The 19,234-nt window shown below is 35.1% G+C and overlaps 1 protein-coding gene across 2 annotated transcripts in view; it reads right to left on the reverse strand.

Moving 5' to 3' along the window:
* The window catches only part of LOC111053236 (sodium channel protein para), a 265,185-nt gene that overhangs the window by 37,321 nt on the left and 208,630 nt on the right, over positions 1-19,234 (reverse strand). Inside the window, exons 30-34 of one of the 2 annotated variants that reach the window (XM_039435819.1) lie at positions 17,122-17,246; positions 15,166-15,404; positions 14,269-14,442; positions 6,208-6,330; positions 2,156-2,278 (exon numbers count right to left, since the gene is read on the reverse strand). In XM_039435819.1, coding sequence (XP_039291753.1) covers positions 2,156-2,278; positions 6,208-6,330; positions 14,269-14,442; positions 15,166-15,404; positions 17,122-17,246 — 784 coding nt within the window. The remainder of the gene's footprint in view (positions 1-2,155; positions 2,279-6,207; positions 6,331-14,268; positions 14,443-15,165; positions 15,405-17,121; positions 17,247-19,234) is intronic. The other variant, XM_039435820.1, reaches the window with a different exon arrangement.

Raw genomic sequence — 19,234 nt, forward strand, 5'->3', positions numbered from 1 at the left:
TAATTAAGATGAGATTATTATTTGGGAGATATCATTACAAATTTCTATGCAGAATGTACCCCAAAGAATTGTGATACTCATAACTGCAAAGAAATAATTCGAATTTTACTTAGAATGTTGTTATTCCTCGAATGTAACCGAGAGATATTAATAATGACGTTTCTTATTATATTTATTGATACTTGAAAATGCAATTATGTTTATTAATGTTATTTCATTTGATAGAAGAAGTAGATCAGATTCTGGGGAAAATAAACTGAGGTTTTTTTCATCCTATCATCTTAATCAAATATGTGATATACGCCTACATTTATTACTGTATGTAATTTCTTTCATGGTTTTCATCCTTTCTTCAACTATTGGTATCTTATCAAAATTTGTAGTTTGCTTAGTTCTATATGATGTTTTTTTATACATAATATTAAGCGCAAGTGGTAAATTACTGCGTACGGTAATTACTAATAGGTACTAATTATTGCGATAACTAGTACTTTATAGCGGCTGAACACATGCATATTAGTGTTGGAGGTCAAAATCTTAAGATTTAAATAATGGAAAATTGATGCCTTGATTCAAAATTCTAAAATAGAACAAGTAGTATTTTAGTTATATTATCTAGTCCGACTAGCCTAAACTATGAGTGATGATCCAGCTATAAAGGCGGTGATTTTATGTGAGGATAAAAGCCTGATAAATGACTGATCTGAAAAATGGTTTAAATGGATGCTTCTATTTTTAAAATATAAGTTTATACAGAGAGTCAAATGAATCTTTGAGAAGACTCTAAGACATTGTTGTACAATAATGGAAAAGGCTTCATAAACATAGTTCTGGAAAAGCTTTTTACTGTAAAGTTACATGTAAATTTGGCTGTCCACTCAATTGAGAACATCAGCTACAATCTTACAACTTGAGGCTCGGTTGCACAAAAGCCAGTTGAATTTTAACCTTTTGTGCACCCGGCACTGAATTTTTATTACATTTTTGGTATCTTATTTTGTACGTCAATTCATTTTGAAGTCCGAATTCAAACCAATCAATCAACTCTACCATTGATTTATATTTTCAATTTGTAGAAAATCTTTCTAAATGAATAATTCAAAGAATAGACAGAATATTAATGAACGACACAATAATATCATTGAATGTAAAATTTGTAAACTGTATTTCGAAACTGTATCAAGTCTATTTAATCAAGACTGGATCCTGAAAAGTATAGATCCCAAAAAGATCCTGATGGATCCCAGAAAGTATTTGCTCACTTTGTGATTATTATCAATCTTATGTCAAGAAACTGAAAAAGTTCACCTAATGAATTAAGGTAATCTGGTAATGTTACATTATTTAATCAATGTAACATTTAATGTTACATTTAGTCTTGATCAATGTTACATATTTGTATATTCACTCACCTCTAAATGTGAGTGAATATTCGCTACGAACACAAACATTTCACTTTCCATCACCTGACTTCATGGTTTTCATATCTATATTTGAATACTCGCACACACACATCGATTTTCGTTCGTACGGTATTTTTCCGTCCTTATAAATTCCATTAGATTAAACAGATGATGTTTGTCATGTTCCGTTTAATCTGATAGAATTCATAAGGACGGCAGAATATCTTACGAACAATAATCGATGTGTGTGTGTGCGAGGCTTTACAGTCTCTGTGAAAATACAGATATGATAAAAATAGCATCAGCTGGTGAAAAGCGGAATGCGCGTGTACGTGGCGCATAAGTCCGTACGCAATTCCAGGTACCTTTTCCAGAGCTTTTCCCAGAACCTATGAATCACATCCTTTCTCATGTTCATAGGTAGTTTCCAGAGTGTCGGTTGCACAAAAGCCGGTTAAATTCTAATCGTGATTAATTCCACGAGGACCGATCAGAGAAGCCGTCTTTTCAAAAACGCCTTCTCTGTGGGTGCTCGTGGAATTAATCACGATTAAAATTTAACCGGCTTTTGTGCATCCGGGCCTTATTGGGTAGAAGTGCAACAATGCCTATGAGTATTTTCAGAGATCAACAAGCCACTCTGTACTATATTTAGAATCTAGACTACCTGTTTGAATAGTTTTAGACGAGTCTATGAATGATGCGATCTAAATTTATAGTTTTTAGAGTTTTTTTTTAGTTTCTACACATACCCTCATGCCCTGCATTCTAGACATAGCCCTTAGCGGTCTTAGGGCTCGCAACGTTCGCATAGTTTTAAACGCTTGAATACCTCCCGCACCGCATAGAGAGGCCACAAAGTTTATAAGCGAGACCTGTCACACGATATAAAACACACATAGAGAGATGGGTGCCAGCACACAGCCGCAGCAAATTAAAACACTTATAAATAAATGGGTGCTAGCACACAACCCCGGATTGCATCAGATTATGTAACACACATAGCGAAATGGATGCTAGCACACAGCCAGAGAATCTAGCACATGTTGGTAGTTGAGTGCTAGCACACAGACCAAGAAACAGAAACAAAACAAGATTGGTGCCAGCACACAGCCCTTGGTAACACCATTCGCACACACACAACAACATATTTTGGTGGCAACAGCTCATCCACACACAACAAACAACAATTAAAACTGGCAACAAGTAACAACATATAGTTCTCAGCCCTGATAAAGGCAACAGAGCAATAGACACACATTTATTGTTATCTGTGGAAGGCTCTCGTTAAGTCAATAAGTTATCACTGCAAGTCTGTCAAATAACAAACTCCAATTCCTTCTGACGTTGAGGAAATTTTTAGAACTTGACATCTCTTAAATCAATATTTGATAATCTTAAAAGCTCAGTGCCGGTTGCACAAAAGACGGTTGGATTTTGACTGAATTTGATTACACAAGAACCAATCAGAAACGCCGTCCCATCGGAAAGACCCTCTCTGATTGGTTTTCGTGAAATTTAACCAGATTTTGTGCAACCGGGCATAAAGCTGCAATACTCGGATCGTTCATGTTTGTATTTACCAAAATAGTGTTTTTGAAATGTTAAGGCATTATTGTCAGCTGTCTCAACATAACCAGCTCAAGAACAGTGAAAGATTCAGAATAAATTGATATTATTTCGAGAGACGAGTGAATGTAGAAATTTGTTCAAGATTTCAAAATAATTCACTGATTGGTGCTTGACTTAACGAGGTTTTTCCGAAGTGGAATACAGCTAAGGAGCACCTTAGGAGGTTTGAAGCAAGGTTTATAGAAAACAAGGTGGGCCGACAGTAGCCTATGTATAGAAACTCACGTTTCAAGTCAGATCTGATTAACTTTGGTTTGCTATCCTTGTCTATCATAGGAACAAGCAGACTCTTACACTTTTACAACTCCACACCGTTACCAAATGGTTTTGGTCTATGTGGGAATATTATAATGAATTACCAACAAATTCTATCTGAATCGTGAAAATGTAACATCAAATCATGAAAAAATATTTTGTAGACGAAAAGATTGATATTTTAGGAATAGATTTGATGTAGATAAATAGATTTAATCATCAATAACAAGAATCTATATTATTAATAGGAAGATGAGATATACCGAGCTAACTTGAAACACAGCTATGTATTTTGGGAGGTAGTAGAAGAAGAAACACGGCAACAATGCTGTCGAATCCTTCCCAATGACTTTTAAAGCGTGAACCTTTCTGTAGTTATGAAGCATGATAGTGCCTCAAAATACAGCTGTCGAATTGAGCCAATTCGAGAACTTAATTATTGATAAATTTATGAACTGTGAATAATTCGAATTCATACATAAGTTAATATATTCTTCAATATGTGATTATTTCCTATGTTAGTGATAATAAAGTGAAATATTTCTTCTATGTTTTGTTTTGAAGCATCTAAATTCAAAAATCTACTTTGTGAAAATAATTAAGGACTGAACATTTTGTGAAAGGAACAACTAAAAGACTTAAACCTATTTCGGACTATGTGTAACCTTATCTGAATTTGGGAGAGGAATAGCACAAGGTTACCTTATTTTTTCTCTCCCTGTCATTTTTATGATGAAATTATTGTATGAATCAATATAGAATCAGTTGAGGGCAGATATAATTAGAGCTGTGATTGTGATGAGATTTTAGTTGAGTCAAAACAGTAAAATTTGTCTACCGTACTTCAATGTATGGACACTGTCGAACCTTGCATCTATAAACCTTGGGTATTTGAAATTAATAGATTCTGTGAAGGAATAGAGGTTTTAATTATCAAGGTTCAAGAAATTATAGTTATCAAGGCTCTAGTGAGAGGATATATAAGGGAAGGATATTCCAATATCGAAAGCAGAGAATATTTATAAAGAAAAAAAAGAGTTCTACAATAATTAAGTTATTTATTTTTTGTACCAGACTTGAGTTGCGCACAACGATGTCAAGTTGGTGTTATTGAAAGTCCAAAAGTGATAATATTGCTTTTTTGTGCAGTCACTCATAGAACATGTGAGATATCGACTTGAATTTTGTGCTTTTGAAGATTTCAAAATAATTTCTCAATTCATGCTCAAATTTCTTTACATTTTACTGAGTTTGAGGAGAAATATGGATTAGATGCACAACATAGTGTGATATTTCATTTGACATTGATATTCTAGATTTAACATTGATAGGCCCGGTTGCACAAAAGCCGGTTAAATTTTAACAGTGATTAATTTCACGAGAACGAATCAGAGAAGGCTCTTTGAAAATACGGCTTCTCCAATCAGTTCTCGTAGAATTAATCACGATTAAAATTCAACCAGTGTGATCCCATATTGGGAGCGGTATCACTTTGCTAATAAGATGTGAAAAATCTATAATTATTTGGTTTCCGAACCATCTGTTCATTGATGTTGGATATTATTTGACCATTGAAATCTCAAAATCAAGTCTGATACAGCCAAGGCTGGGAATGAATTGGAAACTGCACATTTATTGATAAGTCTTAACAAAAAAATGTTCTATGATTATAAAAACAGTAAAGAGCGGTAGAGCAAGTAACGAGTATTATTACAACTGGAAGAGAGTGAATAATATTACAAAAAGACAGATCTAACGAAGAAGGAAATTAATAACATTTATCATCACAATATTAATAATGAAAAAGACAGAGTATTGAAGGAAGTTAACTCTATCCTTATATTTATTATGGTTTCAGTTGTGGGTAAGGTAAGGAATGGTTTTATGACTTGTCAAGCTATTCGTGCATGTACAAAGTTCTTCATGAATATGGAGAACTTCATAATCAAGTTACAGGTATCCTCTCAAAAATTTAAGCATGATATCTAGAAATACTCGATAAAATGGATGTGCTTTGGCCAATTAGAAGTAGCTGGACGATTCTTGGAGTTTCTCTATATCAGTATTAGTATAATATAATACATTATCAGTATACTACCTACATAGTGAAGTATATTAGTGGTGTATCACCTTCACTGACCAAGGTTAACACTCATGTGTAAAAATATTATGATTCCATTGTTAAATGAACAATTGAATGTAAAATTTCAAATACCTAAAATCTTGTAAAAACAAGCACTAACTTGACCATTACCGTTATCTTCTATGCACCAAAGGGTTGTCTCAAAGCAACGAAGACACTATAGTTGGGTTTTAAAATGATAGCACTTTATCACAAGAATACACTATAGTGTCCTCACATTTTGAGTCACATGCCTCAGATAGCCTTCTTCTTTCAACAACAACGCTTTATAGATTTGTGAGAAACCAGGCTTTAGTGTGTGACTGTTCAAGATATTAGCTCATTAAATTGATAAAAAATGTACATGTACGAATAGCTCGAGTAGAGGTAATGATGATGATAATAATAATTGGAATAATACTAATTATAACTATCTTGATAGGTATTATTAGACATAGAAATAGAGTAGTATACACACAAACAACATCGATTAGTTACATTGAACAACGCACCCAAACAACCAGAAACAATTCAAGAGGTAGTTGTTACACACCGAGAAATAAGAGTTGAAGAGAGAGAGAGAGAGACATAGAGAGGGAAAAACAGAGTGAGAGAGAAAGAGAGAGACAGCACGCACACACAACAATTATGTCGGGCAAACCGGCCGCCAAAAAGAAGCCATTGCCAGGTAAGCTTTATTTTGCTGACAAGTCATTTTTGGTTTTAAGTTTTGGGCGCCGCGCATTCTCTGCGCGGCTCCTTCTGCTTTGAGTTGTCTGTCTCCTTTGCACTTACTCTCATCCCTTCCCATCGAGAGACGGCCCTCAAAGGTCGAAGGGCTCTAAGGGTGCGCATTGCCCTGAATGCTGGGAACGAAGACGCCCCAATCCAAACGGCTAACAGGTTTATCAGTGACAGCTAGAATCAAGTATGTGACGAGATTGGATGTGCAAATAATGGTTGATAAAAGCTAATCAAACATAAATGCAAATTAAAAGTACCATCAAGTATAATTACTTTTTTACTTCTTGACATGACAAAGTATGGACAGTAATGTCCACTTCACCACTTAAACATGTCGTCAGCAGAAAATACAAATACGATACAAGATATACAGAAATAATGAAAAAAAGAAACAAAATTGTAATAAATATGAGAGTTCAATATTGAATAATTTAAGTATTAGAGAATAAGTAGTGTTTTTCATTAAACACTGCTGAAAGATGAGGCAAAAAATATAAAAATAAATGAATAGACAGGCTACTGAAGAAAATTACTGAAGGCTCCGTTACTGCAAAAACAATAATTTGATTGAGAATGATCAATGTTGGAATATGTTTACAATCCACCAACATGATTCAAGAGGGATTGAACCTGATAGATTAGTTGCTATGCCAATAACCTATTGTACAATCAATGTTCATTGAAGAATAAAAATGTGACTATAGTGAGGTCCACGTTATAATGACAGTGATGAAAGGTAAAAGAACAGAATTGCTGATTCTCTGCCTTTCCACTTCTTTCTGTAGAAAATAGCTGATACAGTTATTTTTGATGAAATATGAACTGATAATTTTTGTTATGAATGAATGATCAATCATATTCCATTTGTTGAGAAAATATATTTTTTAAACATTCAATAAAATATTTCCATAATGGAGATTGAATATATTCTGTTAATTTATTATATTTGATTGTTGAAAACGATATGACAACGTTGTGTTGAATGATATACAAGGATATTAACACCAATGTTAATGGAACAGTGTTACTATAACGAGGACCTTACTATAATATGTATATTTTTGAAAACTTCTAATGCCTTTGCTGGTGAGTTGATCTTATGACCGTTCTCACAATGAAAGCGTTAACTGAATGTAACCAGCTGCAGGGTCCTGTCGCATGATAAAATACAAGCTAATAGTCTAATACTCTCCTATTCTAACTACCAGCTGACTACTCTATTAATCAACCAAACTCTTATTCAACAATGCTATAATGCTATAATGTCCGGAGCTGATTCAAGTATGACACATGTTTTATCAATGTATGGTCGCATTTATCATAATCCAAACTACAACAAACTTAGAGTTTTAGTCCAAAGTTTTTTTCGAAACTGACCGTGTGGAGCGATCAAGAAGCAATGGAAATTCAACGATGGTTTTATCCAGTTTGAGCAGAGATCCTATTTGAAGTTGCACTGTGCAAACTGTCCTTGTTACGGATAGATACCAACAATCTTTACCAATAAATCTTGACAAAAAGTAAATTCCTTCTGTTGATGGGGAGTCCCTTGCGGGAACGTCCCAGCACGCCTGAATATATAATTTGAACCGTTAATGGGCTTTACGATTGTTATACTTTAGCTGGAACCGACAGTTTAACGTGCCCATCCGATAATAAATCTTGGTGACACATCCTGTGAAGCTTTTTGATGAGATACTTTTTCAATGAATATTGTCCCCATAATGAATTATGACTAACGAAGAATGATGGGAGTTTCTGGTGAACTCCAGTTCTACAAATCTGTAAAATTCTTATTAACTCATAGTAAAAACACAAAGTTCATAACTCAGATATTGGAATGTTGTATAAATTGGCTGTAATAAATCATTGACAATCATAAATCATAATTATAATATATAATATAATAATGTTGTTAGAATATGAAATGTTGGAATAATGATGTTCAAATTAAAAGAGGAGCAAGTTCGAGGCATAAGCCTGTTAAGCCATTTCAAAATTTATAATCGTATAATTATAATAATTATCACATTATTATAAATTGGCTGTAATAATGTTGTTGGAATGTGAAGTGTTGATATAATGATGTTAAAATTCAAAGACGATCAGTTCTGGACATGAGTCTGTTGAGCCATTTCAAGAGTGATGATTGTACTATCTGGAATGAATAAACTCATCGCCACTTTCAGTGACACCCTAATCATTAGTGAATGAATGAAGATGTTCTCAAGATGAGATGATCTTCTGATAAAGCAACGACTGAAATTTTGGAGTCATAAACCCATGAAATTTTTTTTAACACATCAATTATATAGATCTTGAGGACTTTCACACTCAGCGTAGTGTAGTTAGAAATTCGTCTTTGGAAGATGTAGCCGTCCTATCTCCCAATGTTGAATCAGCGCTACACTGGTGTGAAATAGACAGATTGATCAGTACTGGGAGATAGGATGGCAACACCTTCCGAAGACGAATTTCTAGCTATGCTACGTCAGGTGCATTGTGGGTTGTGTGGAAGAGGGGGCTCTTATTGCCTAAACTCCACCCACAAAACTTGTATAAAGATTATAAAACAAAAATGTCTACGGTATTGAAATGGATAAATTGTTTGAACAATATTCATTTTCTCACTAGGATATACTTAAAAATTAATGTGTTAAATGAGGTATTATATGTTTAATTTACATGAACAATACATATATCTCTCAATATTGTATCAGTGAATGTATATCATTTTGGCGTCTTGATTTTCAAATTGATTTTGATATTTGAATGAAATTATTGGATTGATTTGTGTTCAGTGGCTTTATAATCAAACCTCCAGCATTCAAAATTGATGATCATTAACTTATCTTGACAATTCTTGGAGTGGAGTAATCTTTGACATTTTCAGAAATTTGGACATAACCTGAGAATTTGGACTATTTTTTTCAAAATAATGGTGTTAGAAATAGTAAGGGACATATTTTTGTCAAAAGATGAAATGGATAAATAAATATTCATCATATATCTCAATAGTATCCAGTGAGAACCTGTAAACTGTTGAGGCAGTTGTTTTTTGGAAATATTTTTCTCAGAGAAAATAATTCTATATTGGAGTAGAAGCAGGCACTCACCATTACAATGATGAAATCCAGCCAACACCACGCGTTAGTGAAGTATTTAGCAAAACCCAGCGCTAACCATTTTATTAACATCTCTAGGAAGAATATGACAGTGAAAATTCGATCCATATAATATAAAATGTCTTGTAGGATGGGTCTCGAAGGTAAATGGACGTCCTCCAGCGCCTGGAAACAAATTTCCATCAATGATTATTTTCTCCAAATTTAAAATCATCTCATTAACTTTTTCATCCATTAAGATTTCTCAATTCTTATAATTTACAAAATGGATGTTTCGAAAGAATTCTTCCCAGAATGACTTATCTCAATTAGAGGCGATTTGCATTTTCCAGCTCGATCTCCTGATTTACCCCACGAAATCTTTTTCTGTGGGTTTCTTTTCTTGGAATCCCCGGTCTATTTAAGGATTGTGTGACAGAGAGGACCTGGAGTCCTAACTCTGCTCTAATAAAGGCAAATAATCAATCAATCAAATCTATTTGAACCGTCCGAAGACCCTACAAGATTTCAAGAACAATATGCAGGTGGAAATTGCCAGAATTACGCTAGCAATGCTTGAAAGGGTGATAGCAATCACTATGAATAGAGAAGGTACCTTGGATGTACCTAGAGTGGGCAACATCACCTCCATCATATCAAAACTCATGAAACAAGGGCTTCAATTATACATTTAAAATTAAATTTTTTTACATTTTGAAAATAGAATAAATATTTTCTGACTCTTAGTGCCGGTTGCACAAAAGCCGGTTAAATTTTAACCGTGATTAATTTCACGAAAACCAATCAGAGAAGCGTCTAATCAAAAAGATCTTCTCTGATTGGTGATTGTTAAATTATCTACGGTTCAAATTTAACCGGCTTTTGTGCAACCGGGCCTTACAATGCCGCACTCTACTAACCAAGGCCATACTGCTAAGTAGAATCATAGTGATGACGGCAGTCTCGAAGTACTTGTTCTCGATGAGCTGGAAGGTCTTAAGGCGCAGATTGCCCCAACCCTGCCAGAAGGGCGCATCATCGTCGCCCGCTAGGAAGGGGAAGCGTCTGTAGCAGTCATCCGGACAACAGTCGGCCGGGTAGTCTTGCAACAGAACGTCCTCCGTATTTCCGTCCAGTACTAGATCTTCTTCTTCGATATCTGCACCAATATCAAAACAAATTTATTGCCAAATTAATATTAATTCACAAAACATGAAAAAGAAAATTCTGTTTCATACATTGGAAATTTACAAACAAGAATTAAGTAACAAGAACAGTTAAATTATTAGTATCGTTATCATCCACACCTACATCAGTATACAGTTCAAATACAGTATTATTATCGTTATTGAACGAGCGTTAGCGAGTTCTCACTTTTGACTCACTGAAGGTCAAAGTCGTTGTACGTCTGTTTGTATGTTCTACAATAACTTTATAAAGAACTAGCCGTCAGGCTCGCTTCGCTTGCCATATATCCGTCCGCCCCCTGGACCCCCGACTGGATCGTCCAGGAATGAGATCAGCAGGCTCGCTTCGCTCGCCTGCATTTTTCGTTTGAGCATTTTTATCATATGTTAGAACAATCCAGTCGGGGGTCCAGACTAAACGTCTGGCTAAACGGATATGGCGAGCGAAGCGAGCCTGACGGCTAAATTTGTAATACTATAGATCACAAGGCATTGGTGGCATTGGTATGTAATAATCTTATGGGTTGCCCCCTCAAAGGCGGATTTCAATTCCAAGTACGACACTAGCGCTGCATGTGAGTCTATGCATCTTTAAGTCTTTGCTCTAACTTATATCTACGAATAGATACTTTTCATCTGGCTGAGTTTGACTGATTATCTTGGGATGGTACTTGAATGAAAGTTAAATTGAAGATATCTTTGTTGAATCTGGAATATTTTTGGAGAGAATACTGTTAGAAATCTATTGAAGGGAGATCAGTATAATCAAGGTGTGAGAGCAAGCAATCAATTCAATGAAACAACTACAAGAAGGACTCATGAACGGTTCAAATATGAGAGATTGTCAACGTATATTTGAAAGAAGTCTGAAGCTATTTGTGGAGTTTTTTTAGTATCACAATGCAAAATCAATGACTACTTGAAATTTATGACTGATTATTGTAACATAGTTTGAATTATCTTCAATTGTATTCGTGCTCTTAAGGAAGGACTCTGGTATTGCACATAGAAACTGGTCGAGAAAAGATCCCATACTTTTTTCATTCAATCACACAAACTATGCAATGGAGTCTGTGTTATATCTAGAAAATATGAAAAAATACCCATAGAAGTAGAAAATTATTTCCAATAAGGAAACATTAACTCTATACAGTCAATACATTGACTCTCTGTCAAAAGGAAACCTTGAAGATGTAATAATGTGACAACCGTTCATGCTTTGGAACAAACCCTCATTCGATCATCTAAAACTCATAGGTGAGTGATTGGAATACCTAGTCTTCAAAGGCTTTCCTAAAATGGCTGCTACTATATAAATAAATCTTCCATCAAAGATATTCTGTTCAAGTATGTTGACATCATTATGGATATCACTGGAGGGTGTGAAGAAAGTCATCGAAGGAAGTAAAACAATAATAATGAGAGATGAGAATGATTTCCAGAAGCATAAGCTTCTCATGGAGAACTTACATTTTTCTTCAAGACTCTGATGGAAAACAGAATCTGCATAATGTTATCAATGGTCTGGAAGCAAGTGAAGAAATGTGTGATTCTCTTTTGAATGTAAAAAGAAATAGTTATTCGGTCTCCAACGATTTTTATCTTAACATAGTTGTGGCAAATTGTAAAAGTGTATTCTCACCTATAAAAAACAGAGCTCTGTCATTCTCCACGATGCACTTAAACAAAAAATCCTAGTTTTAGTTCATTCTAGAACAAAAAGATCTGATCTCTGTATTTTTACTAGGTAGCTGTTTAAAGATAATTCAACATTGAAGTTTTAGTGCAGCATGCATTTTTACAATAACCGCAATCTCTGTCAACATCTGATGGATATTTGAAAAAAAACTATTAATCTCACTTGGCCCATGTAAGTGGAACTAGTTGTGGATTGATTTGACTAAATCCCTAAATATCGTTGACAAATTCTCGTAATGATAACATGGCTCTCCTGAATTCAACTCCTACTTCACTTTTCAAAACTTTCAATACGCTGCAAGATTATAGAAACTTTGTGATGAGAAGAATCATGAAAATTCTCAATGAAGATGGAGTGATACAGGTGGACATTGTTTTTCATGTCTATGGTCTGAATTCAAACAAAAGTAGTGAACATACTAGAAGCAGCAAAGTAAAAGAATCACTCCAATAATAGGCTCTCCAAACCATCGAGACTTGATTTCTAAATCTGTGGCAAGGATTTGCAGGTTAACATACGTTAGCTACGTGCAGGAATACATTCATTCATTCATTTGTGGATTGAATTACAAATCATATAAATATTATGTTTGAGAAAGAATCACAGGCATGGCCCAAAACTATTCTATATCCAACTTTTGATACTGAATAACTTGTTACCATTTCAAAACAGTCTGAACGGGAATACCATAATGGATGAATCAATCAAAAGTTAGTGAAATACCATTATAATAATACTGTTAGAAATAGTTTGAATGAATATTAAAATTTTCATTTCATTTTGATTTGACACATATATATTATTATATTGGATATAATTTCTCGAAAGTTCACGACAAACTGAAGATTCATGAAAGATAATAACTTTCATACTAAACATAATTATTATTATGATAATAAATGAATGATGAATTCCATATCCACCTTTAAGAACTAAGAAATTCCACAAACACTTCTTGGAAATTAACTGACCACACTATATCAAGTAAGCGTGGCCAGTGTGTACTTAATAATTTAGCCTGCAGCGCATCACAATAAATGAATTTGAAAAAAAACAATAAAACACAAACACATATTAATATTTTCATTATTCTATCTTAATATGTTCCTTGAAACCCAAGTTCGTTTATTTCAAACAGTCATTTATTAGTTTTCCTTGCAGAATGAGATGAAGTTTGTAATTTTGACCATAATTTGTATATTATGATGAGAATTATCAATTATTGAGGCTTGAGAGTTGAAAAATCGTGTTCAGCGACCGAAAATACATAAGATAGCGTTCCTGAAATACATAATTTGAATGCATAGACTAGTAGGAGCGATGCGATAGACAGGCCACTACGCGCATTAATCATGGGGGAGGACCGCGCCGCAGCGTAACAGTGCTACTTATCCCCCTCCCACCGCCGCATCTATGATCGTAACCCCCAAACTATAAATATATCATTGGATTCAGGAAGAAACGGCCTACAACGTTTTATTGAGAACCTTTTCCTCTAAGTCGGCCAACGACTTAAATATTCGAGAAATAATAAAAAGTCCATGATAAAAAAATACATTTTTCGAGATATTTCATTTTTTTACGGAAAAACTATGCGGTTTATCGCAAAAATGTAGAGGACCACATTGAAAGCCAGTTATGTGTACATAATATTGAGAAGAAATTCAAAGCTGTACTATGAATAGTAACTGCAGGACAGGTGATTTTATAAGCGCGCGTTTTTTACAACTTTCCCCCCTCCCCCCCAATCTGTCGACCACCCTGGGACGTGACGACATCGAGTTTCATATACACTAAAGACCCCCTAACAATAATCCGAAGTCAAATTCTCTGCCTCTCTCATGTATGCTCAATGTAAGCCAGCGCCTGGACTAAGTGGAGAAATCTTTGACATTTTCAAAAATGTGGACATAACCTGAGAATTTGGACTATTTTTTCAAAATAATGGTGTTAGAAATAGTAAGGGACATATTTTTGTCAAAAGATGAAATGGATAAATAAATATTCATCATATATCTCAATAGTATCCAGTGAGAACCTGTAAACTGTTGAGGCAGTTGTTTTTTGAAAATATTTTTCTCAGAGAAAATAATTCTATATTGGAGTAGAAGCAGGCACTCACCATTACAATGATGAAATCCAGCCAACACCATGCGTTAGTGAAGTATTTAGCAAAACCCAGCGCTAACCATTTTATTAACATCTCTAGGAAGAATATGACAGTGAAAATTCGATCCATATAATATAAAATGTCTTGTAGGATGGGTCTCGAAGGTAAATGGACGTCCTCCAGCGCCTGGAAACAAATTTCCATCAATGATTATTTTCTCCAAATTTTAAATCATCTCATCAACTTTTTCATCCATTAAGATTTCTCAATTCTTATAATTTACAAAATGGATGTTTCGAAAGAATTCTTCCCAGAATGACTTATTTCAATTAGAGGCGATTTGCAATTTCCAGCTCGATCTCCTGATTTACCCCACGAAATCTTTTTCTGTGGGTTTCTTTTCTTGGAATCCCCGGTCTATTTAAGGGTTGTGTGACAGAGAGGACCTGGAGTCCTAACTCTGCTCTAATAAAGGCAAATAATCAATCAATCAAATCTATTTGAACCGTCCGAAGACCCTACAAGATTTCAAGAACAATATGCAGGTGGAAATTGCCAGAATTACGCTAGCAATGCTTGAAAGGGTGATAGCAATCACTATGAATAGAGGTACCTTGGATGTACCTAGAGTGGGCAACATCACCTCCATCATATCAAAACTACATGAAACAAGGGCTTCAATTATACATTTAAAAATACATTTTGAAAATAGAATAAATATTTTCTGACTCTTAGTGCCGGTTGCACAAAAGCCGGTTAAATTTCAACCATGATTAATTTCAGGAAAACCAATCAGAGAAGCCGTCTAATCAAAAAGATCTTCTCTGATTGGTTATTGTTAAATTATCTACGGTTCAAATTTAACCGGCTTTTGTGCAACCGAGCCTTACAATGCCTTACTCTACTAACCAAGGCCATACTGCTAAGTAGAATCATAGTGATGACGGCAGTCTCGAAGTACTTGTTCTCGATGAGCTGGAAGGTCTTAAGGCGCAGATTGCCCCAACCCTGCCAGAAGGGCGCATCATCGTCGCCCGCTAGGAAGGGGAAGCGTCTGTAGCAGTCATCCGGACAACAGTCGGCCGGGTAGTCTTGCAACAGAACGTCCTCCGTATTTCCGTCCAGTACTAGATCTTCTTCTTCGATATCTGCACCAATATCAAAACAAATTTATTGCCAAATTAATATTAATTCACAAAACACGAAAAAGAAAATTCTGTTTCATACATTGGAAATTTACAAACAAGAATTAAGTAACGAGAACAGTTAAATTATTAGTATCGTTATCATCCACACCTACATCAGTATACAGTTCAAATACAGTATTATTATCGTTATTAGAACGAGCGTTAGCGAGTTCTCACTTTTGACTCACTGAAGGTCAAAGTCGTTGTACGTCTGTTTGTATGTTCTACAATAACTTTATAAAGAACTAGCCGTCAGGCTCGCTTCGCTTGCCATATATCCGTCCGCCCCCTGGACCCCCGACTGGATCGTCCAGGAATGAGATCAGCAGGCTCGCTTCGCTCGCCTGCATTTTTCGTTTGAGCATTTTTATCATATGTTAGAACAATCCAGTCGGGGGTCCAGACTAAACGTCTGGCTAAACGGATATGGCGAGCGAAGCGAGCCTGACGGCTAGTAATAATATATTCCCAGGATTGAAGTAGCAGTGCCCAATCAATTTTTCCGCGATAAATGCATTTAAATCTTCAACTTGGTGCCAACCTAACAAAGTCAACTCAACTTAATGCCAACCTGACAAAATTATTAATTTAGTTGCCAGTTAACAACTGTTTCGAAGAGGTACTCTATCTAGATTATAGTTCTATAGTAACATATGATATGGACATTTCAATTATAATTAAGAGATTGGGAGAAGAAGAATATACATGCTAAAAGACGAACTTTAAACCCTTAAAAACAACCCTTAGAGTTAAAATATTGCCAAAAGATTTCTTAGTGCGCCTCTAAAGGGTCAACTGAACATACCTACCAAATTTGAACGTTTTTGGTCCGGTAGATTTTTAGTTAGGCGAGTGAGTGAGTGAGTGAGTGAGTGAGTCAGTCAGTCAGTCAGTCAGTGAGTGCCATTTCGCTTTTATATATAGATTGATCAATCAGCTTCAAATTTTGAACACGTATTCTTTGAAACTTTTTACAGGTCAAGTTCGTTGGACAACAAAATTGACTCACTCCATCGTCCTTTTTCAGGATATATAAGAAGACATTGAAATTTAATGAGGAAAACATTGGTTGTGATTTATCATTTAGTCAGTTGAAGTATTCATTGCATGCAATTAGTAGAGTTTTTCATTCATTCATAACATCAGCTTCAGTAAAATGATGAATTTATTCAGTAAAATTCAATTATTGATGGTGTGGGAGACTGGTCTCACCTGGCCTGAATATAAATTATTTAAGCCGACTATTCTTACTCCAGCCGAGACCGACAGTTAAATGAGCTCATCACATAACACGAGAGTGACCTGACTAAAAAGGTTTGTTAGTATATGAGTTTGTGACCCTGGACCTCCAGGTTGTTAGGCAAACACTACATTATCTACGGATCACACCACGGATTCAACATTATTAAATAAAAATTCAGGAAGTAAAATGGTGAAATTCAAGTGATAAAACTTGAAGAACCCAATATATAACCCATAAACATGATTGTGAATAGGAAATGACATTGAGTAGTTACGGCAGGGCAGAACAGCTCAAAAGATCTCTGCCGATAAAAAACATATGAATAAATAAATAAACATGAATTTTCTTCAGTAAATTATGATTACTATCTGAATTAGAAATCTCTGAATCTAATAATATAATCAGTGATAGAATCAATAGAAATATTATACTAACCAGGCTCATGCTCGAGGTCTTCTTTGCTGGAATCTTTCTTTTCTTCTCCATCAAGACTTTCTAGGCTGCCTTTATGACTCTCCACTTTGAAAGGTCGATGTTTATGACTGCCATACGATTTGTTACTGCGAAAAAAACAAAAGAAAAAAGATTGATAATATTATCTATAATATAATAAAGGAAAGAATTGGCTTAAACACGTACGGGATAGCGAACTCAAGAATGACGCATCATCACGTCTGAACTAATGAACTGATCAAATTGAAATATTGCATATAGATTCTTAATTAACCGAGGATGGTTATAGGCTCATCTCAAATTCTTCAAGATTTCAGTTGGTCAAGTTTTTAATTAGAACCTTGCGGAGCACGGGTTACCTGCTAGTACAGAAAAATTATCACCCTTGTAAATTTGAAAAAGTTGATATTTACAACAGAATAATTATTTAAAAAAAGAAAACTTGAAAATGAGACATAGATGTCTAAGCTTGTTGTGGGTGATTACAAGGGTACTAATCATTTTCTATAATATTGAGCATTCAAGTAGTCTAATTAGAATACTCTATGGCTCGGTTGCACAAAAGCTGGTTAAATTTTAACCGTGATTAATTTCACGAGAAACAATCAGAGGAGGCTTTACTGATTTGTTCTCAAGGAATTTAATCACGATTAACATTTAGCCAGCTTTTTTGCAACCGGCACTATAATATTTATTTATTTATTAGAACAGTCACAAACACGATATTTGGAAAGACAAACAGGCAATTGCCCAAAACTTCTTCAATTCCTTGATTTTGGCACATAAATAGTCCAAAGTGAGGTTACCGTATTTATTGATAATATTCATGTTCAGTGATGCTCAACTGATGGTAGAATACAAGGAGAAAATAATATCTATTTCAATCCAGGACAAGTTTTAAACAATTGTATCCAAAAGTTTAATCTATAAACAATTTTTATAGTTGCTTTGAAGAACAGTATTGTAATACTAAGCTTCATGATGGAGTGCCCTCACGAGAAAATCGGTATGTATCGTGAGGTGCACATTATTATTGAAGTGGAGAAGGATGGGAAAACAGCATTTCCTTTCTGTGCCGTGTTACTCACTTCTATAGAGGATAGCTGATACCGGTGTAGCCTATCTGATGTAAAATTAACTGTTCATTCTTGTTGAAAAAAAAAACAATTGTATTCATTGAGGTAACCTTATTTTTCCCCTCCCTATCAATTCGATGATGTAACTATTGCAAGAATGAATAAAGAATACAGAAAAAAATATTTGATATTCGTCAAGAAAATATAAAAGTCATTTTTTCATTTCCCTATGATTGAATAATTAATTCTCATGATTGAGATGATATATTTTGTTAATTGATCATATTGTTGAAAAACGATCTGGCAACCTTAAGGAGCTAGAAAAGGGTAGCCCTATCTGCTTTGTCGAATGATAGACAAGGATAGCAACATCAATGTTGATCAAATGCATTGTAACGTGAACCTCACTACATAACTCTGTTGCAGTCATCGGTTCCAAGTAGTAATAACACACAAGTATCCAAACGTATACCTTTTTACACAACGGAGAATGTACTGAATCGGGGTTCACTATATCGAGGTTGAATGTGGAAAATATATATGTACTATATGAGGATCTATATCTATCAAAGCATATAATGAGGGTATTAGATTAGTAGTCAATCTACTATGCAAGGGTTTTGTGTGAATAATTGACCAAGCGAAGTGATGTCTAAAGCTGCGTACACATATACGCACTTCCAACCCGCACCGAGCACGCCCCGCCCTCGTTCCTCCGTCGCACCACAGTCGCTCCGCCCCCGCTCTGCAGTCGCACCCATCATGAACGTTACAGAAGATATTAGATCTTCTCGCGTTCCCCGGTCGAACCACTCTTGCTCGCCGGTCGATCATCAATCGCTCTGCTGGAGTGACGTTCGGTTGCGGAGCAGAGCGAAAGTCTGTACGCACCTTAAGATTCAAGTCACGGTTTGGCATTTCTCTTAATGTTTGGATGTTTTTATGTTGCGCATTTACGGCGAAACGCAATAATAGATTTTCATGAAGTTTGACAGGTATGCTCCTTTTTTAATTGCGCG

Source organism: Nilaparvata lugens, chromosome 9 (assembly GCF_014356525.2).
Source record: "Nilaparvata lugens isolate BPH chromosome 9, ASM1435652v1, whole genome shotgun sequence".
Taxonomy (NCBI): Eukaryota; Metazoa; Arthropoda; class Insecta; order Hemiptera; family Delphacidae; genus Nilaparvata; species Nilaparvata lugens.